The sequence below is a fragment of the Vanacampus margaritifer genome, chromosome 2, assembly GCF_051991255.1.
Source record: "Vanacampus margaritifer isolate UIUO_Vmar chromosome 2, RoL_Vmar_1.0, whole genome shotgun sequence".
Lineage (NCBI taxonomy): Eukaryota > Metazoa > Chordata > Actinopteri > Syngnathiformes > Syngnathidae > Vanacampus > Vanacampus margaritifer.
In genome coordinates, this window is record NC_135433.1 from 23,980,443 (window position 1) to 24,005,056 (window position 24,614).

The 24,614-nt window shown below is 41.5% G+C and overlaps 2 protein-coding genes across 7 annotated transcripts; one reads left to right on the forward strand and one right to left on the reverse strand.

Annotated features, from left to right (window-relative positions):
• Positions 1–845: 845 nt before the first annotated feature.
• LOC144043606 (interferon alpha-F-like) lies at positions 846–15,094 on the reverse strand. Of its 6 annotated transcripts, none has more exons than XM_077557425.1 (9): positions 14,331–15,094; positions 11,134–11,755; positions 10,752–11,060; positions 7,575–7,703; positions 4,568–4,772; positions 4,413–4,493; positions 1,851–2,012; positions 1,667–1,747; positions 846–990 (listed from the first exon to the last, which is right to left on the reverse strand). In XM_077557425.1, exons 5-9 carry the CDS (start codon positions 4,739–4,741, stop codon positions 895–897), a joined length of 594 nt encoding a protein of 197 aa, XP_077413551.1. In that variant the 5' UTR covers positions 4,742–4,772; positions 7,575–7,703; positions 10,752–11,060; positions 11,134–11,755; positions 14,331–15,094; the 3' UTR covers positions 846–894. The 6 variants fall into 6 exon arrangements, with proteins under 6 accessions (XP_077413551.1, XP_077413546.1, XP_077413548.1 ...); XM_077557420.1 differs by having other exon boundaries at positions 7,575–7,787; XM_077557422.1 differs by having other exon boundaries at positions 4,568–4,785; positions 7,575–7,787.
• LOC144043569 (integrin alpha-3-like) lies at positions 8,833–24,462 on the forward strand. The gene is made up of 28 exons (XM_077557345.1): positions 8,833–9,591; positions 10,480–10,658; positions 10,785–10,912; positions 10,992–11,077; positions 11,263–11,399; positions 11,495–11,601; positions 11,688–11,780; positions 12,244–12,303; positions 13,479–13,641; positions 13,694–13,887; positions 13,961–14,049; positions 14,126–14,259; positions 15,775–15,852; positions 15,919–15,986; positions 16,914–17,050; positions 17,117–17,260; positions 17,610–17,707; positions 17,776–17,926; positions 18,201–18,284; positions 18,584–18,663; positions 18,993–19,070; positions 19,139–19,241; positions 20,094–20,270; positions 20,380–20,496; positions 20,580–20,693; positions 23,228–23,314; positions 23,386–23,511; positions 23,661–24,462. Exons 1-28 carry the CDS (start codon positions 9,466–9,468, stop codon positions 23,814–23,816), a joined length of 3,294 nt encoding a protein of 1,097 aa, XP_077413471.1. The 5' UTR covers positions 8,833–9,465; the 3' UTR covers positions 23,817–24,462.
• The last annotated feature ends 152 nt before the right edge of the window (positions 24,463–24,614 follow it).

Sequence of the window (24,614 nt, forward strand, 5' to 3'; positions counted from 1 at the left end):
AAAATGTAAATTCCATGTACATTTTACATAATCATTTTTATTCATGTAAATTTGTTGTCCATAAATGATTCTTCATACACAACTGTCAAAACGTTTTTATGGTGATTGGCATTGGCATTGCAGACAAACAACAGTTTCATTATGTGTGATTTATTGTTTAGCCAATAATTAAATTGAAAATTTTACAATGGATACCCCCCACACACACACACGTACGCACACACATATCAATATAGACACCCTCTAATAATTTCGATTAATCCCGATACGAATCTATAAATTGAGTATTGCTATTTTTTTTCTTTTACTCAAATTTACAAAATACTAATCAGTAGTAAACTTGTACATTTACAATGTAAGATTTGTATGAAAATGTATTTATCTGAAACTTCAGGCTTATAAGTGAGCCACTGCATTTAACAAACAGGTTGCAGTCTGTTTTGAACAGCACGGAAATTAAATATTAAGGCTTAATGTTCCAAAAATATAACATTCTTCCATGCTAATAGTGTGAACCCCAACCCAAAGTAAGACATTCTGTTGAATATTTCCATCAAAAAGTGATGTTTAAAAATCGATTCGGCCGCATATTGAATCGATTCAAGAATTGCGCACTGTAATATCCCGATATATTGTCGAATCGATTTTTTAAACACCCCTACTGGATAGTGCGGGCACGTTATCATGTGCCGCTTTTTTTTGTTGTTGCTTTGAGCACCTGCCCCTCTAAAGGTCGCTGCACGCCCCTGAGATTATGGCACAATTCTGAAGCCGTTTTCAAAGAAAATCAAAAGTGAAACTTGAGAAAGACAAGATTTTAATGTAAGTCTGCAGGATGAACAATATAAATATATAAATAGGTGTCATTTATCAAATAAATGTTGTGGTGTCTTGTCACCATCTGAAGCAGCTGTGGTGTTGGTGGAGGGTAGTCTTTAGAACCCAGAGCACGTCCCGCCGCAACACTGACCAACCACAGGTGGCGCTGTCCTGGTTGGGCAGAGAGAGCAAGAGTGAAAGACGCGCCCCCTTGGCTGTGATTGGCTGACATGTTTGACAGTTGAAAACAGTCCGAGATCAATGGTAAGACCCAATTTTATAATTGGATCTTTATTTGAACCCCCCCCCCCCCCCAAAAAAAAAAAACCTTTCCCAATGACAAATACATTTTTGCATTTCTCTCTCTAGTTATAATTTGGGCTATTCCATTTGTGTTTTGTCATTCATAACAACCCAAGCAGAATTTCAATTTGGCATTCAGCTCCAATAAATTGAGAGTTGTTTTTTTATATATACGAGCCGTCATTCAGACGATTTTTTTGCTTTGACTTTCAAGCGCAGACAGATAAGAATGCTGTGTGTTGAATGCTTTACATTCTATAGAATGATGTTTTTACACTATCTTTACAAAGTCAAAAATAGTGTGCTTTTTTAAAAAAAAAATAATAATAAAAAAATAAGGAATTTGTAGGTGATACAGAACAGATTAATGGCTCTTCCATTCATTTGAATGGCAAAAGAGATTTGAGTGTTTTTAGTTACACGGAACAAATTCCTCTTGTGTCAAGTCACCAATGTACATTGTTTTTTGTGATATTGCTTTTTGTGTTTTTCTCTGACATCAAATCTCAAAGTTTTGAAACGTTTGGAAGTTTCCAAAAGTTACCTGCTGCTGAAGAAGAGCGCTCACATTGCCAAAGTAGGACGACAAGTCAGGATCAGGATTGACGTCAGTAGCTCTGGACAGCTACAATAAAGAAGAGGCCACATTTCAATCAAGTCAGCGGCCAATCGGCACGCCGGACACTCGCCATGAGGTTGTCGCTGGGCGAGTGGGTGGTGCTACTCACACAGCTGCTCTCTTGCAACAGGCCGTTCTGAAGGTTCTGGAAGTCATCCAGTTTGCACAGGTCCCACGCAAGTCCGCCTTCTCCGAGGGCGAAGTCGTAGTCCTCAAAAACTTGCTCCGCCCCCTGCAGCGACTTGTAAAGGAACTCCAGCGCCCACTGGCACTGCACACACACAAAATCGCACGGCAGCACCTTTATCATAACGCTCATATTGGACTTTTGAAAAGTGTGTATTCTGTGGATCCCCCGGAATATTTACTGATATTTAAGAAAGCGTTTTGATGGCTTTTTACAGATTATTTACATTTATTTCGAGTTGTGCACCTTCGATGTAGTACCACACTGTGCCACAACATACTGGGCAGCAACTTCAGCTCCACTGGAAAATGCAAAATGAGCAAAACCAAGAGGACGCTTCCAGTGGTGCAGTCGTTCCACATGCTACCACTTGAATTTTAGTTGTTCTCAAGTCGGACACCTGTCAGGACTATCGTCAACTGTTTGTTTGTGTTGAGGGTTTATAATTAAGATGACACAGACATGACCATTTTTATTCACCCGTCTATGGTGTTTGACATTACATGTTAGCATTGAGCTAGCAGACTTAAAAATCCAATGTCGAATTGCCCTTAACTCATTCACAGCCATTGACGGCTATAGACGTCCAAAATTCATTTGAACTATTTCTATTAGTTTAACATTTTTTTCCCACTTTTGTTAACAAGAGAATGAAAACCTAGATTTTTTTATTGTATTAGAACAGATATAAAATCTGTGATTGATCGTGAGTTAACTAGTAAAGTCATGCGATTAATTACAATTGAAAATTTTAATCGCCTGACGCCCCTAATTTTTAATCATCTTTTTCTTATAAAAAGATTATTAAAAAATATATATATATATATAAATATAAAGAATTATTAAAAATTAGGGGCACTAGGCAATTAAAATTTGTAATCGTAATTAATCGCATGACTTCACTAGTTAACAAATTTTATATCTGTTCTGAATGTACAAAACAAAATCTAGGTTTTCATATTCTTGTTAATAAAAATGAAAAAAATATGTTAAACTAATAGAAATAGTTCAAATGAATTTTTGACGTCTCTAGCTGTCAATGGCAATCAATTAGTTAATTGATGTGTCAGTTTGACAGTAAACTTCAGCTTGAAGCAAGCACACTTTGCCTCTTATTTGGACAACTGTGTGAGTGAGTGAGTCTTCTTTTAGAGTCTTGCAAAAAGACGACGTGCGTTTGTATTAGTGCTATCAAAGTTAAAGCGTTAACTCATCGATTAATCACAAAAAATTATCGCATCGATCATGTTTTGACGCAGATTAATCACACTATTAATTTTGACCGCAAATTCTCCTTTAGCTTGACAGCAGAAACGGGTAGCATAGGTTGTGTTTCAGCAATAAACATACTGTAAGTACATGCATTAAAGTAAGGCATTTATTAATTGTTTGCGTATGACATTCAAAACATTATTTCATGTCAAACTTTTGGGGTCAGTTTGTTTTTAATTTTAATTATGCAAGTAATTAACTTAATAGAAAAAGAAGAGGATGAGCGTGTGCCGTGGATAATGAAGACGTCCTCATAATATTAAATGTCGAAATAATTAACACATCGCAGGTGCTCTTCGTATTTGGTGGGCAAAAATGTTGATTAAAAAAGCCTTTTTAGTTAAGCGATTAATCAAAATTCTAAGATGTGATTAATCTGATTTAAAAAATTCAACGTTTGACAGTTTGAATACATTTAGATGAAGAAGCATGTGGGAGGGATCAAACAATTCCTCCCACCCCAAAAAATGGATACAGCCTGCTCGTACCACACATTTTCTCCTCTGTGACGGGCAATCGCTCCATATTGTCAGACAGCTTTTCGATGATGCTGCAAGATGGCCATGTTGAACAAATTAGTGGGGTTTTTATTGCTTGCTTTTAAATGTTGCTTCAAATATGTTACAGTTTATGTCCAGTACAGGGTTATAAAAGTTTTTGATTTTTCATTATAGTAAATTTTTATTGTATTTAGATTTTTAAGATTCACTCAGTTTTAATAAGTTTTTAAGAGGATGTTAGTTTTTATTTTTTCAAAAATGCTTCGTTTGAAATTTGTTTTTATCAGTTTTAGTATCAGTATTAGTTTTTGTTTTAGTTTTAATATTTATTTATAGTACTTAATATTAGCATTAGTGTCCTGTAACATATACTGTATAAAAAGGTCACTATGTATTGCGTAATAAGTCAAGTAAACTGCAACTGCAATTCCCAAACTAATGTTTGACCTTCCTATTTCTGTTTGGACACACAGCAATGCATTTAAAATGAAAACTTTACCTTTTTTTTTTTTAAATCATTTTGGTTTTAATTTCGTTTACATTTTTTTTTAGTTTGAGCTATTTGGGTATTATTCATTAACTGTGATAACCTTGGTCAGGTGACATGATGCAAATTGAAAGTCAGTTTTTGGTTTTGTTCAGAAGGACGAATGCAGAATCCAGATTTCACCGTTTTTGTCTTTTTCTCCAATCGGCTGAGACGTGAGCTCACCTGAGGGCTGTTGGCAAGGGCGGAGCGAGGGAAGGTGGCATTGGCGTTATACGGCAGGCAGCGGACAGGAAACAGCGCACCCTACAGGACAGAGACACAACATGCTGGTCCGAATGACACAAAAGGACACGTGAGGTTCTAAGGTGGGCGCCTACCAAGTCCTGGAGCAAGTTTTGGGCTTCCAGGACCACGTTTCCCGGGAGGTCGCATGCTGGCACGGCTGCCGTCATCACGTGGATGCTGTGCAGCTGCAGGACTATCACCACCAGAGCAACACTTGTAGTCCACATGGTCCTGGCAGCCCAGATGGTCCTGACGGCGCTGGTCATGATGGTTCAGAAGGTCAGAAGTGGAGGTGCGCTGTGGAAATCGGCTGTCTGGATGTCAGAAGCAAACTTGTACCTGCGTGACTTACCAGCCGCAGCAGTCGGTCCTGGTCGTGATCCGAACCTCAAGACGGTCCGGACCAGGACCAGGACTAGGATGCGTTTTCACCACCAGGTGAAAGGTAGTTGGGTCATATTAGTCATATTAGCCACCCGAGGGGGTTGCGGTGTGATGCCAGGGAACTTTTTTAAACTGTTTTTATCATGCTACAATAAAGTGTAGTTGCACATCCACTACAGTAGGTGGCAGTGACGCTCTTATTGTCAGAGCGTGCCCAAGGAGGATGAGCTGCTCTGCAGAGGTGTACTTAAAACAGTCTTGCAGACAAATGATACCATTTAAAGTCGCGGTGGAGAGTTGGGGCTGGGTGCGCAAAATGTTTTCTTCTTCCAGGACGAGTGTGAGGAAAAAATAATTGCGGAGTCCTGCGTTCGCCTGTTGTTTGCAATCCTATTTCACATGAGAAAAATCTCAGGGTAGACCATCAAACAGATGTCACAAAAAATATACAAACTGAAATAACGAGGATTTGGTCTCAACGTGCTCACAAATGGGCGTGGTCAGTGTAAAAAGCGGGCCTATGTAGTTGCAACAAAACTAATATTTTGTTGGATGACAGGTGGAGACAGTGGAGGAGCGTTGTATAGACAAACAAAGAAATATTCCCCTTTGAATTGCAGCCATGGCTAAGAATATTTACCCACTCTTTGACTGCCCATTTTATGTTTTATTTTTTAGGTGCACTTTAGTCATAATGACAAATTTGTAATAAAGTGCTACTTAAAACTGCTCTCTGTAACAACTTGGCCAAAAATATCTTTACAATAGCCTTTTTATTTGACCATTTAGGACATAGGTGTCAAACTCCGGTCCTGGAGGGTAGCAGTCCTGAAGGTTTTGGATGTTTCCCTCTTCCAATCAGCAGGATCGTTATCAGGCTTATGCAGAGCTTGCTGATGAGCTGATCATATATCAGCTGTGTTGGAGAACGGAAACATCCAAAACCTGCAGGACTGAGGCCCTCCAGGACCGGAGTTTGACACCTATGATTTAGGACTCTTCTAATTAGTAGATCAAGGTGTTCACAATGGGTAAGCCTCAATGCAAGCCTCTGGCCAATAGTTTTGAGACTGGATTCGGGTTTGAATTTCCCGCCCTCTGGCTACAGATGTGACGTCACGTGCAGTGTGTACGTGAAGGAGGGTTTGTGCACTTTCATTTTTTTGTCAACAGCAGCGATTCGAAAAGACATTTTCTGCTTTCAGTATCTTTTCAAAAGTGCCAAATCATCATGGAAGTGCAATGAATCTACAACAATTTACAGCACACCTCACACCAATGTTTTGTTTTGTTTTGTTTTTCCCAGAAGGACATCCCAAAGATAATGTTTATTTATACCATGAAACCCGATCCCACTTTTTCAAAATTGTGTTTTTTAACAGAAAATATTTGCTCCTCTCACAAAGCCGCTCGCCATCTTAAGTTTCACAACTAATGCAACAACACTCACTACGAAAACAGTCACACTCATAAGATTAAGATTAGATTGATCAAACATAATCACACATGCGTTTCATCAGACTTAAATACAATGATGAAAAAATAATTTGACTTGTGATTTATTTTATTAATTGATTTCTTATTATTTATACATTATTTGTTGTGATGCACATTATTATTTGTGCTGTTGTTGTTATTAGTAGTTGTATTATTAAACTTGTATAATCACTGAACAGAAGACAAGATAAAACAATATGATGAAGATAAATGCAAAATATTTACAAATCATACAGAAAATGTACATTTTATTTGACACTTTATGATCACAGACACTTCATTTTAATTTGTTTCCTATTTGTTATTGTTAGTATTGTTCTTGTTATTATTATTATTATCATCATAATGTTGCGATTTATTTACGTTTTATTTTCTGCTTTAATCCAGTAACAATCCTTGTTAAGTTAAGTTTATCACTTTAAAGTAATATTATCATTTTGAATGATCAATGACAATAAAGTGATTTTAACACATGAAGAAGGTATTAAAATATGGAAATAAAATCAAAGTTTCCAACAGGCGTAAAGTCAGCCTCAAATGGGAATGTCTGAAGTCCTGCTTCAGAACTCAACTTCGCCCACCCCAAGCTTACTTTTGTACTCTAAAGCATTTTCCCCAAGAATGATTTTATTGAGTTTGTCTTTGAAAATCTGCAAACTTAACCCGAAAAAAACAAAAACAGAACATGCTCCTCTTCCAACAATTGGCTCAATAAAATGAAATCACAGGTTGCAGCTTAATAATAACAAATAACAATAAAGGAACCTTTCATTCACTTCCATATTCTTAACATAACAAACAAGTGGTTTGGATTGCATGTTAAACGTTTCAGAGGTAAGTGTTGACAGCATCTAATTCCTCCATTGTTTGACAGTTGGTCTGTGACGGAAAAATTAATCAATAAAAACAAATCTGCTTCCTTTAGATAGTCTTTTATATGATATTAAATTATTATCATGTGATTTACAATTGAATTCTTTGTTTCTTTTAGATTATTTTTTTTTTTTTTTACATTTTTCAAAATCTTTCACTTGCACCCTGGGTTCTTTAAGTCCTTAGTTAACTGAGTTAGCTTGTGGATGAAATGTGCTATGTACATCAAGCTGCCTTGCCGAATAGATGAACCTGATCACTGTTAGAGTAGAAGTCATTCATCATTTGTATTCCTGCACAATCACTCCATGACAAATGAGCAGAACTTTAAGACTGATTACTTACTGGAGGTCTTGCAGGTCCTGGAGTTGTCGGCTGTGTCGGAGGTGTCTGTGCGCACGTGTCTTTTAAGCGGGACGGTGAGCGCGTGGATGTTGTCCAGGTTGCGATCCTCCATGTCTTTATGGCAAAAATCTTAGAAAGTGGGAAATTTCCACCTTGGTTTTCATTCGCACTTTTGGATTCCATCTTCTTCATGAAACACCAACATTCTATAGCCTGTAAACACCCAGACTTTCATCATCATCATCATCATCATCAAAGGTCTGCCCGAAAGCAATGTTTGGTTTGTGGTGAGATTTCATGCCTGACAGACACAATGAAGGTGCTGAATGTGAAATGAGTTTCATAAGCAATGTGAAGCAGGAAAGTGAGTTGGACTAGGCAAGAAATCAGGGAGGAAGTTGAAGAAAGCCTTCACGTGCTTTCCAGTGAACACCTGACGTCAGCGCGCCACACACACATGCACAGTCGTGTCGCTTTTCACTTTTGACACGCGTACTGACCTCAAAAGGAAGTCAGACTTTAGATGGAAAAGAAACAACACGCACACGCACACGCACACATATACGTACATATATATATATATATATATATATATATATATATATATATATATATATATATGTATATGAGATTCCTGAGGGTTGGGACAAAACATGTCCTACATAAGAAAGTGTAATTTTAGAAATCAATAAATTAACATGCTTAAAAAGTGATTTGATTGATGATTTTTTTTTTTTTATCTTCCATTTTGAACTTTTTTGTGTAAATTACTTTGATTGTCTGGCCTGCCGTCAGGAGGTCTATGTTATTCAACCAGTCTACAAGAGAGGCGTCTTCTGTTTTGATGGGTTTGTTCTTGCATCATCTCACTTGCGCCTTCGGTGGCCCAACTTTGAACAGCAGCTGAGGGTCTCATTAACGTTAAACATTATTCGCCAGTTCCTTCACGCAATCGAAACAATCCGCAATCACGCACTTCCTGTCGGGCCCAGCTGCCATCCCAGCCACTTCACTCACAGCCCATCAACAAATGAAACCCTACCAAAGTCAATATCCAGTGTGCTTGTGCGTGTGTGTGTGTGCGTGTGTGTGCGTATGCGTTTCAGAACACGATCAATTGTCATGTCAGCGTCACAGCTGTCCCTTTTGACGCCATCAGAGACTTAATTAGCTTTTAGGGTTACAATGACCCCGCCCCCTTTTTCTAATCAGCATTTGGCCTAGAGCTCATCCCGTATTCAGCAGGTACACAGTGAACGTATTTAAGGAAGGAGGAATTAAAAACCAAATGAAGGAATGGCGGACAGAATTGGTAGGAAGGAAGAATGGATGGAAGGATATGAACCAAGAATGCACGAAAGGAAGGAAAGACAGGAGCAAGAAAGTGTAAGAAAAGAAGAATGGAAGATTGAGGGAAAGCAACTCGGATGTGATGAAAGGATGCATGGGATGAAATGAAGCAAGATCAGGAAGGAATGAAGTAAACTACACTATTTTTTTGCAGTGGGGAATAAAACAAACGTTGACTGTCCTCTTGGTGTCAATTCTTGTCAAAATTCAAAAAGTCTCGTCGGGCTCAGCTGAGTTTTTTTTTTTTTGTGGTGCATTCAAGCGCTGCTCGTAATGAAATAATGTGCGCGTGCGTGCGTGATCTTGATGATGATGAAGATGAGGAAATGGGTGAAAAGGAAATCCCAATCACAAAGACAGGAAGCCAAGATCAGCCCAGTGCTCACAGTGTCCAAGCGGCAATGTCGACACACACGCACGCACGCACGCACGCAATAAAACACAACAATGAAGGTGCCCTCGCACGAATCCATTTGTGACTGTGCGTGCGCGTGGGCGGGCGTGCAGACATGATTTCATTTGCGAGCGCCTCGGCAGGAGAATGAGAATGAGGAGGACGAGGACAGTAAGTCAGCGGATGAGTGCCTGCGTGGACGACGGCGACTGCTCACAGCAACGTGGGTGGGAATCGAACGGACGGCCTTCTTGCTCATCTCCATCTCAACAGGTTGTTGCTTTTTCTACCTTTTTAGTAGGGCTGGGTTTAAAGTATCGAATGTTCAATATCCAATCGATTTTCCTTTTCAAGCCTGATATTGATTCATAAAACCATGAATTGATTATTTTAATATTTTTCACATCAATTCAGAAGAAACTAGATTTTTAAAGGCCTCATTTTCTTGTATTTTACTGTTTTCTTGAAAATTACAGTTCACATGAATTTAAAAGTATTTTCTTATATTTATGAAAGACCTGATTTATTGCATTTTAAGACAATTCAGAATATTTTTAATTTATATATACAATTATTGAATTAGAATTATGAAAATATTTTCATTTCATCCTTGCTCATGTCAATGTTTTTGTAACATTTAAGTGATTATAACAGTGTGTTACTTTCATTAATAAACTAAATCATTTAACCAGTTACTGCCGCTGCAAAATTTAATTTGTAATTTAATGTTTGTGGAGTTTTTATCATGTCCTTGATATTTAAGACGAATTGATGTTCCATAATTAATCAAAAATCATATTTAAGTGAAGTGAATCAAATCAAATTTGGAAAAAATAGTAATCGAATCGATTGAGGAAATTAGAATCAATACCCAGCCCTACTTTTTAAGAGTAAAATTTTCACGTTACATTTAAAGATGTTTTATTTCTTGCTTACTTTACGGTATGCACATTTTTCATGTGACAGGATTTATATCTTACGTGTGTTTGCGTTAAATTCCTTTTTGTCGGTGTTACATGTTGACGCTTACGTGTTATGTTTGTTTAGTACACGTTCACATCGTTTTAGCGCTTTACCGTAACGTGTGTTACATGTTTTAATCACGTTGCATTTTTTGTATCATTCAAGATGTAACGCAAGTGTGTGGTCTTGTCTTCGAAGCATCTGCATGTGAGCGTCCTCATGGCGGCGTGTGCGTGCGTGTTGGTGAGCGCATGTGTGTTAGCATGTGGGGCGTCCAACGTAGACACGCACTTCCCACTGCTCAAGACAGGAGCGGACGGAACATTGTTTGGACTGTCCGTCGCTCTCCATCATGACCTCAAGTCACACACGCGTCTGTGGGTAACCTCTGACCTTTATACAGTTGCTTTCCACACACAAAGTACACACATGCATAGACTACACAAACAAACATAATGAAAAGCACTTACTTTGGTGTCTACTGTCTTTGCATGTCGTCATAGTCTATTGGTCGGCGCTCCCAGAGAGAGGGCGGAGCCCGACGTGCCGGCCAATCGAACAGGAGGCGTGTACATATGCCCGATCAACGCCAACCAATCGGATTGCAGGAGGCTGTCGCTCATCAAACCAAGTGAGGCTGGCGTTCTCAATACTACACACCCACCAATAGACACAGGCCCCACCCACTCCTTCTCCTTACTGTGTTTCAGACTTGGAGCCCTCTGAGGACCTGGTTGAGGACATGTGGCTGGGCGTGTCTCTGGCCAGTCAGGGGCCACCTGGGGGGCGGATCCTGGTCAGTTCAAGCATGACTCACAGCTGGACAGCCAATAGAATTCACTGATTAATCACCTTCAAGGAGACACATTGTGCTATTCCGCCACAAACTCAAAGGCAGCCTGACAACTAATTAGTTGCCAATTGTTAAAACTTGTTAAACAATATGCTATGCTGCAAAGATGCTAACAGTGGCCCTTGCAGGCGTGCGGTCATCGCTTCGTCAAGATTTACGGCGCGTCCAAACTCCGACACATGATCGGTCGCTGTTATCTCCGCGGCAACGACCTTCACCACGTCGCAGACGACGGCCATTGGTGGACGCCTGAGCAGGTGTGCAGGTATGGCTTTGGGGGTGGGAAGGTGGCAAGTGGGCGGGGCACACGGCGGAGTGTCAGCAGGCCACGCCCACTCAACGTCATATGTGTGTGCACAGTCACCTGGGCGACGTAAGTGGAGAGGTCATGTGTAACTCGGGGATGTCTGCTGCCATCTTTCGCCATGACGTCATCATTGGATCACCAGGAAGTTACCAATGGCAAGGTCTGACTCCTTGTTCTTCTTTTCAGTCTCCTCATTTTTCGCTTTCTTTGACTTGTCCACCATCCCTGCCATTTCCTTGACTGTAGGAAACGTCCATGTGAGCTGGAACAATCCTGACGTTGTCTTTGACACCAGGAGGAGCTCCTTCCCAAACCTGCAACGCAGGAACATCTACTTAGGTCAGCTGCCCTCACAACACTTCTTCATATGTGCTAATAGCTAAGCTATGTGCTAAAAGTGAGGCTAAATGCTAACTTCAAAGAGTCATGCTAGCATAGCAGCTAGGCAACTTGATAACAGCTCGTGCTATACTAACAGTGAAAGCCGTTTACAGAAAGGCTGCATGCTAACTTTTGTCTGCAATCATGCTATCAGAAAGGTGTTTGGCTAATAACAAATCAATGTAATAACAGTAACGCTAACAAAACTAACAGCTATTTTCAAACAGCTAACAATGATGCTAAAGAAAAGCTAAATTTTAACATCCGGACTCCATGCTAACAGGAAGGTTGTTTGCTAATAGCTGGGCTTTTTACTACCAGCAAGATAATGCAGGGTTACATGCTAACTGCGAGGCTACAGGCTAGCAGTTGCGATACATGATGTAATTAAACTATGTGATGTGTGTTTGTTCGTGTGTAGGCTATTCAGTCACTCAGGCAGTGGGTCTGCTTTCCCAGGATGACGTCACCATAGTAACAGGTGATGACTTCTTTTGTGTCTGTCCGATCAGCTGACAGCTAATTTAAGGTATTCTTTGTCAATTGTCAGTTATCTAGATGATGGTCATCAGTAAAGGTTGCTTGTTTGTTGTTGTGGATTGTTTGACGTTGCACCTTCGAAAGCTTCAGTTTAAAAACTTTTGGGTGTGGACTGTTAAGTCCCTCTATTTATGCCTCAGTTGGGTATGTTCAACAATCGGGTGTTGTTGTTGCCCAGCGTAGTTAGTGAAACAAGCGTGCTGCATACCAATCAGTCGTTCGCTTGCCATGTGGCAAAACAGCTCGTTAGGGCCACTCCTCCCATTGAATGAGGCCAACTTTGAGGGGAGAGACATCAGATGATAGGTGATGCCTCAAACCTTTTCTTGGTTTGGATGGATTCTTTTACAGTATGTCTCTAACAAACAAGCAGTCCTTGCGGTCCACAATTTGCACGTTATTGGAGGAATGTGTCTTCTTCTTGAGATGCAAATGAACCGCTGATTATGGATCCAAAGGAATCCTCCTCACTGCACTACACTTCTTGAGTTTGCGTCTCAGGATTTTGTCTTGGGGAGTGAACCATATTTTGTTTGCAGGTGCTGCTGGGTTTGGAATGCATTCACGTGTCATTTATGGAAAAAAATCTTCTGGCTTTTTCTGGCAAGGCAGCCAAGACCAGCACATTCCACCTCTTGTTTCTGTCTTCAGGCTTGGGTGTAGTGGCTCTTCTTCTGCTGTGCAGCTTCTTCGGGTCCAAATTCAGCAGAACAGTAGTAGTGTTCAAGTAGTAGTAAGACAACTCAAAATTCTAGTGCGGGGATAGGCAAGTTCGGTCCTAGAGAGCCGCAGTCCGGCATGTTTTCGGTGTCTCCTGCCTCCAACCCAGGTGTTTAAGATCATCAGCTCATCATTACGTTCAGCAGGAGCCTCTCAGCTGTGTTCGAGGAGGGAGACATCAAAAAACATGCTGGACTGCGGCTCTCTGGGAACTTGCCTACCCCTGTTCTAGTGGAATGACTTGGCCCCTTGCTGTTGAAAAAAGGCTACTGTAGTTGGTCTACAGGTGCACTGAATTATCTTTAACTAGAGGGTAAAGCATATACTAGTACATACTGTAGACCTAAAGTTGGATGTGGAGGACATGTTGTGAAAGTTGAACGGTGTTCCGTTAAGCAGGCGCACCAAAGGACACCAAAGACGACGCTCGCGGTTCAGTGCTGCTGGCAGTCAAAGATAATGGTGGCGGTACGCTGGCCATCCGACAGACGCTGCGAGGAGAGCAGACAGGCTCGTACTTTGGGAACGCCGTGGCTGCCGCCGACCTGGACAACGACGGGTAAGCAAGGCAGCACCCTCTATCGTTGCGATGTCTGAACTGTCACTCTCAGGTGGCGCGACCTGCTGGTGGGCGCACCTTTCTACTTCCAGCGGCAGCGGGAAGTGGGCGGGGCAGTTTACGTGTACATGAACGCAAAGGGGCGCTTCCTCTCGATGCCCACTTTGGTGCTGAAGGGGCCGCCCGCTTCGGCGTTCGGGATGGCGGTTGCCCACGCCGGGGATCTCGACCGAGATGGCTTCCAGGGTGAGGAACGCTCTTGTCATGTCATGTGACCGGTGTCATGTGATCACGTGATGCGCTGAGGCCCACATTGCAGACTTTGCGGTGGGAGCGCCGTTCCAAGGAACAGGAAGTGTTATGATCTGGCGCGGGAGCAGCACCGGTGTGTCCACTCAGCCTAGCCAGGTACCACACATGCACACGAGCACAAACGCAAATACTGTATGTACATGGCCTGACTGCGCTTTGGTGCCCTCTGCAGGTTATCAGCGGCAGCAGTTTGTCTCCTCGCTTTTCTACGTTCGGGTTCTCGTTGTCCGCTGGACTGGACGTGGATGGCAACAAGCATCCGGACCTTCTAGTCGGCTCTCTGGATGACACAGTCGTCCTGCTCAGGCACGCACATACACACTTTCAAATAGGCTCCGCCCGATTTGTCAGTAATAAAAATAATCAAAGCCACTCACATAAAGACTCCTTGCGAGCCTGTATTGCCTTCCGAGGCTCCTAGTGGTGCAACGGATCATCATTGAGCCGTGGTCGGTTCGGATCAGGCCTCACGGTTCGGATCGCGTACGATCCGTGGATTGGTTGGTGGAAAAAAATAAACAAAGCGCACATTCAGTCAACACTATTTAGACATGTCAAGAAAGCCGAAACATACTTGACGTAATCATGTAACACGCCACCTACGGTTATGCTAACTTCAAAATAAAAGTTACTAAATAATACATTGACGTCAATGCAAAAAGCCATAGTAGACTTTTACTTTTAAAGTGGCCTGCGTTGTGGCGTGATGGCTAGCTTGACTTTTAGACATTTAGAAGTTCTTTATCGTAGTTTTGATTGATATTGTAGTTGCGACCAACATCAACACAACGCTATCCCAAATTCATATTCAATCGCTAATTTAGGACGCTAAGAAACTGTTAATTAATTACGCCATCATTGTATGGTACGGCAGAAGTCTCCAACATAAGTGGCTAGCAGCTAGCTGGCCTGTTAGCATTACCAACGAATGCCTGGTTAACCGAGTTTAACAGCTGGTACCTGGCTTACTTTAAAAAAAAAAATTCAATATTCTGGAATATGGCTACTTTGTAATTCACTCTCCATGTTTAAAGAAATGGAATGTGCCTTAAATTGTACTTTGAGGTATTTTTTTAATTATTTAAAAAGAAAAGAAATAGAACTATGTCTTCATTTATTTTATAAAACACTGCCCATTAAAATAGAAAAACATTCAACTCAAAATGTCCAACATAGCCGTTTAGATTTTAGGAACACAACTTTAAGCCATTAATACTTTGTTATTTTACACATGGACCATGTTAAAATAAGAATGTTTCTGCCTCATGTTGCACTTAAAGTTGTGCTCCTAAATCCTAAACGACTATATTAGACGTCGTGCTTTAGATTTTTTTTTAATTTAATGGGAAAAAAGGATTTCACAAAATGAATGAAGACAAAGTACTATATATATATATATATATATATATATATATATATATATATATATATATATATATATATATACACTACTGTATGTTTTTGCTGATCCGAAAAACGATACGATCCAAATCATGACTTTTGTGATCCATTGCATGACTCGAGGCTCCTCATACAATATGTTGTACACTTTTTTTTAACCCATAAAACAATCATCCACAGGTATATATGAAATTGGTTAAGTATTGTTTTAAAACACAGTATGCTTACTGTATTTCTACCGCACTGCGGCGCATGGGACGGCTGTGTATCGCTCGCTTATAACCCGGAAATCGATTTTTGTGTCAAAGCTTCTATGCCGTTTGATTGGCTATCATTTGCGCCGCCGCCATCTGGATATCAATGAATATCCGTGATACGGAATAAATCCACGGCTGGTTGAATTGTGTTGTTGATTTGCAGGACTCGTCCGGTGATCCACCTCAACAAAACCATCAGAGTGACCCCAAATATTGTGGACCCCAACACTTGTGACTTTTGGTGAGAAGCGTTAACTGCGATGCCTGCTAACACGCTTACAACATGCTAACCACGAGTGTGTGTCAGTATTGAGGTGGAGGTGTGTTTCTCGTACATACGAAGCACCGGCGAGATGCGCCAGCGAGACAACATCAGTGAGTGGACCTTCAACACAAACATGAACACACACACACACACATGCGCATTCACCGTTATTATCAACAAGTTGTTTTTTTCGTTGAAGCGAGGTGGTTCAGCTGATTGACTGACAGCATGCAGCTGCAAATAGATAAGACACACAAACACAGGGATGACATTAAAACTGTCCTTGAGTGTCCTCTTGTCCTTCTTGTGTCTCGGATGTGTAATATATTTCACACAAACATGCACACAAAGGGCCTCTAGACCTTGTTTTGCAAATTGGACCAATCAGAATCAAGGTCAAAGTTATTGCTTTCAAACGCACGCACGCACGCACACACACAAACACGCTAGCACAGTGGTACCTTGACTTACAATTTTTGATTCCTTCAGGGACCAAGCTCATAACTCCATTTAGTTGTACATCAAATAAAATGTTCGTTAATTCATGAAAAATGTGAAGTAATGTCATTTTATGATTTAGAAAGAAGGTGAAAGTTACACACACTAATGTCCATTGGCACGTTGGTGAGTCTTTAATGTGGGCGTGGCCTAGTGAGTGCCATGAGGAGGAGCTCTGGTTGTCTGTTTTCCATGTCTGCTCCATGCACATTGCAAGAATTTTCATTTCGTATTTGTGGTTTTGACTCTTTGACCCGTTTCACAAAAGGCAACTGTGTCTCTCCCTGCCCACATATGAGGGCATCACACAATCCCACCCACTCCATTTTTTTCGCTGAAGCACTTGTTCGTCACATTTGGGCTCACGAACCAAAACAAACGATTGGACTAAGTGAAGGCTCGCAAACTTCGGAAGTCAAAAACCACTTAAGTTGGGGTACTGGCAAGTCAAGTCAATGTACGACTGTATTTGATTTTCTGAAAGCTCCATGCTGAGTATTGTGTTGCTGCTGACACCCGTCCGTCCACGTGTCTGCCAGCCATCCATTTCACCGTGGTTGCAGATGTCAGCAACCTGAAGCCCCGCCTGCGTTTCCGCGGCAACGGCCACAGCGTGTACTCGGGCTCAGTGCTGGTTCCACAACGTCGCTGCAGAACTCTGAGCGTCGGAATGCTGGTAAGAACCCGACGGGAAGTGGGCGGGTCCTCCAGAACACGTTGACCATTTGTGACTTTGTATCAGACTCCGGTCCGAGATCAAGTGCAAGCGTTGGTGTTCTCTCTCAATGCATCTTTACACCACAATATGTCCGAGAACAAAGACCCCCTCCAGGATCTGGCGTCCTTCCCTGTGCTCAGCCAAAGACCTCGACCTGTCCGGACCCAGGTCAGAACCTTTTATGGGTCAGTAGAAAATCGGATTTGAAGTTTTGTTTAAATTCCAATTGGCAATAATTATGGTTTGAACAAACTAAGAACAGTTGTATTAAACGGTAAAGTCACATGCATGCAGTTTAGGCTACTGGCTTTTTCAATTTGATTGAAGTTGATTGTTGATGGGTGGTTAATGGCACTTCGTATCAAGTTGGTATGAAGCAGGCCCATTTCTGGCCTTGGATTAGTGTTGTAGATCATCCCTCTCGTGCTGATAAGGGTGCCTGAATGGTTACTTCCCAGAATTGTCTGTAAACAAGTGAAGAAGATGGAGTGAGAAACTTGTCGTATTTGTTCCTCAGATCCACATCCAGAAGGCGTGCGGCTCCGATAACCGTTGCCACAGCAATCTGCAGATGGCGGCCCACTTAACCAATTCCAGGCAGCAGCCACTAAACATGTAAGTCTGGAGAGCACGGTGCAAAGCGGTTCCAAGCAGACCCCCATTGACGAGCCGGGGTCTTTCAGGTGCTCTGGCCGTCAGGTGTGGTTCTACGAGGGCGGCGCAGACCGTCTTCTGCTGCGGGTCAATATCAGCAACACGGCGGAGGACGCTCACTTGGCCGTTCTTAACATCAGTGTCCCGCCTGCGCTGGTCTATTCCGGAGTCCGGACTAAGGTGCCTTGAATGAGTCCCAAGTCAACCAGGACTTGTACCACACTGGGCTCTGGTCCAAATAGTCTTGGTAGACTCGATGTGTCCTCAAGGAAGCTCAGCGTTCACTGAAGGGACTGGCAATAAGCAGACCTTGGACTTGATATGGACTTGTCTGGAATGACCCTTGGACTAGACATTGACCTGACCTGGCACAGTCAAAGCACGGACTTGAACTTGTCTGGAATGAGACTTGGACTTGTGTGCTCAAAACATTCGCTGTCTGTGCTCCTTTCAGGGTGGGGTCCAGGAAGTCCAATGTTCGGTGGAAGGGTCCATAGTTCTGTGCGAGCTGGGGAACCCGTTCAAAAGCAACCGAACAGTATGGAACCTTTCAGACACTTGTTCCTTGACTACTGTTCTTTGATTTGTACTCTTTGTTACTGGTTCCTTGTTAATTTTTGGTCCTTGATTGTTTTTCCTTGTTCCTTTTGTTCATTCCTTGTTTTGTTTTAAATTCATGTTATTTGTTATGTTTTTTGTTCCTGGGTCTTTGGTTTTCATTCCTTGTTCTCTGCTTTTTTATCCCCTGTCCTTTGATGTAGATTTCTCGTATACTGTATTTTTTGTACTTTGCTTCTTGTTTCTGCCACAGTAGATCTAAAGCTGGCTGTCTTCCAGGTTGAAGTGTGGATCATTTTGGAGGCTTCAGAAATCAGCTGGGACTCTCGGGAGCTGGAGATGCGGCTGCAGATGTCCACGTAGGACACTTGCTCACATGTACCACTAAGACACACATGACCACTTCACACAGGAAGTCTGATTGCCCGACTGCTCGCCTGAGCCTTGGGTTCGGCTCCGGCTCACCTACAACCCTAATGAGGATAAGCGCAATGGAAAATGGACGGATGGATGAAATTGTCTAAGGGCATAAAGTTGAAATGTTGACAGTAATCACTAATTCCCATTTGGGGAATAACGGGGTGAACATGGTAGTTTGGTTTAATTGTGGTTATGATAATGAGGTGGTCCTTGAAAAATGTCTCTGACCCATAAGATGCAATAGGCCCGCTTTATCTTTTGTGTCCAGACTCAGCGAGCAGACGGACTTGTTTCCAGTCTTGGTCCCCTTGACGGTCAACTACTCGGTGGACATGTCCCTCACATTGTAAGTACAGCAGCTCAGGGGGAACTCTAAGACCACGTTATCCTAACCCTCTTCCTTGCCTATGACAGGACCCGTCAGCCGGGTCCCACCCCCTTCAGCGGTCACGTGCTGGGCGAGTCTGCCATGAAGAGCACCGAGGATGTGGGCCCTTTGCTCATCTTCACCTTCCAAGTCAGTCCAAGGCTCTGTTCCCAACCCTCCATTCATTCCCTATTCCCGAACCCACTAAATAGGGATTTGGATATAGTGGCCCTAGAAGTTCCTAATATGTCCACTGAAATTACTTTTTTGTCATGTTTAGGGAGCATGGAATGAGTGACTGATTCTAAACAAAAGCAGACGGTGTGTTTTAAAGCCAGGGTTGGGAGGGTTACTTTTAAAATGTAATCCATTTCAGTTACAATTTACCTGCTAAAAAATGCAGTTAGTAACACAATCCAAGTACCATAATATTAAAGTAATGTAACTGGATTACTCCAATATTGAGTATGCTCATGAAGACAAAATAAAAATAAATATCACCACAATATATATTCTATACAATGTGCCCCTGCTATTTGCGGGTGACAGGGACCCGGGCAGCCTACAAATAGAAAAAATCCTTGTGTAATTAAAAAGCATGTAGGCTATTGATTGAAGGCCATATGCTATTTTCGAACTGTCACTGAAAGCAACCACACCTCAGATAGATAGATAAATAGATAGATAGTCATCCAATGAGGATGACGATGTGTGACATCAACTGCAAAATGAACTTTTATCCCAGTCACAAGTTTAGCTGTGTATACAGTATGTTGTGTATGATGTCTAAATAGTGAATTGGTGGGAACGCTAATTGGGCACTTAAAAAGGTCATTGAGGGCACAAACTACTGTCGGCGACAACGTCTCCACTGACTGCACCTTCCAACAGTACTACAAAATGGCCGACTCGCTATATAATGGATAGAGAGGGATTAGAAACCCAGAGCAAGTCCACATTGACTCCTGCTGGATGTTCTGAACGGTACCCCCTGTCCGGCAGTTGCACGTGGGCAGGTGGACGCCGGGTCGTTGGGGCAACTTGGAGCTGGCGTTTGATTGGCCGAGTGAGCTGTCCAACGGGAAGTGGCTGCTCTACCTGACGGACATCTCGCTGAACGGAAGCGCCGAGGTGCGATGCATTCCGGCCGGCAATGTGCTCAATCCGCTCCACCTCAAGGTTGGTAACTATGACGACACCTTATGTCAAATGGGGAGGGGGAAACTTTTGAGTTTTTAAAGGGGGCCAGCACTTTCCTAGATGAGCTCACATGAATTATGTGCACCAGCTATCCACAGAGGAGAGTGGGAGGAGGGAGAGGCGGAGTCCAGCCCAGAAAGAGGAAATGATGAAGGAAGAGGGGGTGGGACGCAGCCCACCACGCAGCAACAAGTCTTATATTCTGGTAGGACCTCCAGCAGGGAGCGCCCCTGACCCAGATAAAACACACCAGCTCGCTACTATAACTGCATGTGTGTGTGCGTGTAGGACTGCGTGAACGGCGGTGCCAAGTGCGTTCACTTTGCATGTCCGCTGTCGCACGTAAAGAAGAGCGCTAGTGTGACCCTCGGAGCACGCCTGTGGAAGGCCACCATGTTGGAGGTTCTTCTTCCTCTTTGCCTTACTGCACGTGCACAATGGAAAGCCCATTGAGCATTTCTTCCACATCCTTGAACAACAACTTTAGGTCCGTTTACTAGTGTGTCACTAGTAATTTTCCACTACTAGTGCCACTGTGCCATTAACCCCTGGGCGTTATTTGTCCATTTTCTGGCTTTTTTCTGTTTTTCATCAAAGAAAAAGCATTTGAAAAAAATACACTAGGGACCTGACATTTTACCAGGATTGTTTGAAAATGTAGAAGTTCAAATTGGCGCCATGCTGTAATTTATAATTATTACCAAACAGGAGGGAGAGATTCACACGAAGTTGTTGTAATAATGCCCGATTTTGGCTCATTGACTCCCATTATAAATCACAGTTTTTGATATGCTGTAAACCTGATGTGTTATAATGCATTTTCCGTGATTACTGATGCAATCGCTTCTTTGACGAGTCATAAACATGAAAATAGAGGAATTTGTGTGTTTAGAGTGTTAACACAAAAATCCACTAGGTGGCGCCAAAGGCTAATAAATGAATACAAAATGCATGCATCAAAAAGTTATATTGTTATGACTTATGGACTTGTTTGAGCCTCTAACTATGCCATATGAAATATATAAATTATTATTTTATTTTATATATATATATATACCATAGTTAGTCTTGCTATTAGCATAATACTGCTATTGTTGTCCAAAGGGGGCATTAAAAAAATAAATAAAAATAAAAACTATATAAGTGTAGATAGGTCTGATGCCACTGAACATTTTGAGTGGTTGAAAGTAAAAAAAATATTCATAAATGACTAAGTTATCGCACTTCAAAGGAAATTTCGTATTTTGGCAAAATTACAAGAGTTTTGTGCTATTTGGAAAACTGCCATTGTGTGAAAACTGGGCATGCAGAAAAAATTATATTGTTATGACTTATGGACTTATTCAAGCCTCTAAATATGTCATATGAAATATTCAAATTAGTCTTTTATTTTATATATATATACAGCATAGTTAGTCTTGCTATTAGTATAATACCGATATTATTGTCCATAGGGGGCATTAAAAAAATTAATTAAATAAAAACTATATGTATAGATAGGTCTGATGCCACTGAACATTTTGAGCGGTTGAAAATGGGGAAAAAAAGTTATCTCACTTCAAAGGAAATGCCTGATTTTGGCAAAATTACAAGAGTTTTGTGCTATTCAGAAAAATGCCATTGTGAAAAACTGGGCATGCATAAAACAATTATATTGTTATGACTTATGACCTTGTTTGAGCCTCTAACTATGTCATATGAAATATTCAAATTAGTCTTTTATTTTATATATATATATATATATATATATATATATATATATAGCATAGTTAGTCTTGCTATTAGCATAATACTGCTATTATTGTCCATAGGGGGCATTAAAAAAAAAAAAAAAAAAAAAAGTATATATGTATAGATAGGTTTGATCCCACTGAACATTTTGAGCGATTGAAAGTGAAAAAAATAAAAAAGTTATCTCACTTCAAAGGAAATGCCAGATTTTGGCAAAATTACAAGAGTTTTGTGCTATTCAGAAAAATGCCATTGTGAAAAACTGGGCATGCATAAAAAAAATTCTATTGTTATGACTTATGGACTTATTCAAGCCTCTAAATATGTCATATGAAATATTCAAATTAGACCTTTATTTTTTCCTTTATACAGCATAGTTAATTTTGCTGTTAGCATAATACTGCTATTTTTGTCCATAGAGGGCATTAAAAAAACTTTTTTTTTTTTTAACTATATATAAATAGATAGGTCTGATGCCAGTGAACATTTTGAGCGGTTGAAAGTGAAAAAAATATTCATAAATGACAATGGCAAAAATTACAAGAATTCAATCAAACTATAATAACGCCCAGGGGGCATGACTAACACTCTAAAAAAGAGATTTGTTTGAGTTAATTCAAAGTGATTATACTAAATGTAATGAACATTAAACTTAATTTATTCACTTTGATTAACATTAAACTTAATAAATTCACTTTGGATAAACTTAATTCAATCGTGTGTTACCAATTGAAGCAGTTTTATTAAGTTGGTCAACAATTCTTTTTTTAGAGTGTAGTACACAACTGTGCTGCACTAGTAACACTGTAGTGGGCATGTGTCACTCACTAGTAGCCCTGTGAACCCTACTAGTAGCCATGTGGCCACCTTCTTTGCTGGGTTTTCTTTAAAAATTTAAAAAATCACGCCAATGTAAACAGTACAATTCTGTTTTATTTCGAAATCTGACCCAGACCTATTTTCTATGTGGATATCAATTGACTATGTATCAAAACAGACACCACCCAAAAGCAATGGCAAATGCGTTCACATACATTCACTCATCCCGACTCCTGAACAACAAAGGGATTTTTTTCGCAGACAATTTTAGGAACTATCTAGGTCAACTCGAAAGTAGGAAATGATGAATAAGATATAGAAGAAATGCACAAATGGCTTTCTAGCACCCCCTAGTGGAGCACTGAAGCAACTTATCTGCGTGTTAGCACTTCATGGATGCCAGGGCCGTACTGCTTCGGGGACGGGCCACCCTCAGGCTGGGCGCAATTGATATGGAGCCCCCCAGCGCACAGGTGACACTAGCACCCCACGCTGCTGATTGCAGGCAACAACAATATTGATGCAACACTGGAGTTGTTTGCAGATGGAGGTCTACGCTTACCCAGATGTGGAGAGGTGGGTGGGCAGCGGCGCCCCCCTGTTGATGATTGTGGCGTCCATCCTGGCTGGACTGGGCCTGCTGGCGCTCATCTGCATGCTGCTGTGGAAGGTAAACTTAACTGAGTGTGTGACAGGGGGTCTTCGCAGTGGAAGGGGGTGAGGGTGGGGTATCTTCAAGAGCTTCCTTCTGCTTACTTTGTCTTCCTGCTCATTTCCCGGTTGCTTCTTTCTCAAATCCTGCTGACTTCCTGGCCGCAGTGCGCCTTCTTTGTGCGGGATCGCGCTTGGCGAGCAGCGGCACAGCACCAGGGTAAGATCTTGGCAGCAGAGGAGCGGCACGCACAGCAGGATGCCGTCTCGGCTGAAACCAGAAACAAACCCAAACGCTGGCGCACCTGGACCGTCGTTGACTGACGTGCTGCACGCCTTCATGAAAACACCTCACAGCCATAATCTCACTGGGGGCACCAACATGGTGCACATAGACACCAGGTTGCACCTAAAGACCAAATGAGTAGCCCGCAGGCCTGTTCTAAAAAATAGCTCACTGGTGAGATGTCAGATTTTTTTATGTTGCTATTTTTTTTTTTTTTTTATCAGGTTTGCTTTGGTGTAACATTTCTTAAAAACAAAGGTCAGCATTGTAGCACATTCATTTGAGCAAATGTGTTCTTTCCGAGCTGTGTGTGGTGGTTGCTCTGTTCTTAATAATCGGTACACAATCGGAGTTCTCACTTTCAAAAAGGTCATAACTTTGTGTTTGCGTGTTCTGTGCTGTCTACATTTGTGTCACGACTGAAGCCTGTAAATCACCAAATTGATGGACAGCTCAGAAATGAGGTCTCTGTTTCGTAATTGTATTGTTCGTTTTGTAAAACTTGTAATTGTCCGGCCTGTGGTCGTTAACGCTAGCCTTAGCTAATGAGTCTGACAGTCTTTCCTCGTTGGTATTTTGTAAACTGTATTGATGTCAAACTTGTTTGTGGATTAAAATTAACTGTTCGGGAGAATGTCAACATTTGAATAAAAACAACACAAATGCACTCCACCAGTCAGCAAACACATAGTGGTGACAAACAACAGTAAAGTGCTACCTCCACTAGCTTATGCAACATCCAACAACATCTGAGCAAGTTCAGGTTCAAACCATCATGTCAACCCGCAGCATAAACGGGGAGGCTGCTAACCTGTTTTGTTTAGGTCATGCAACGT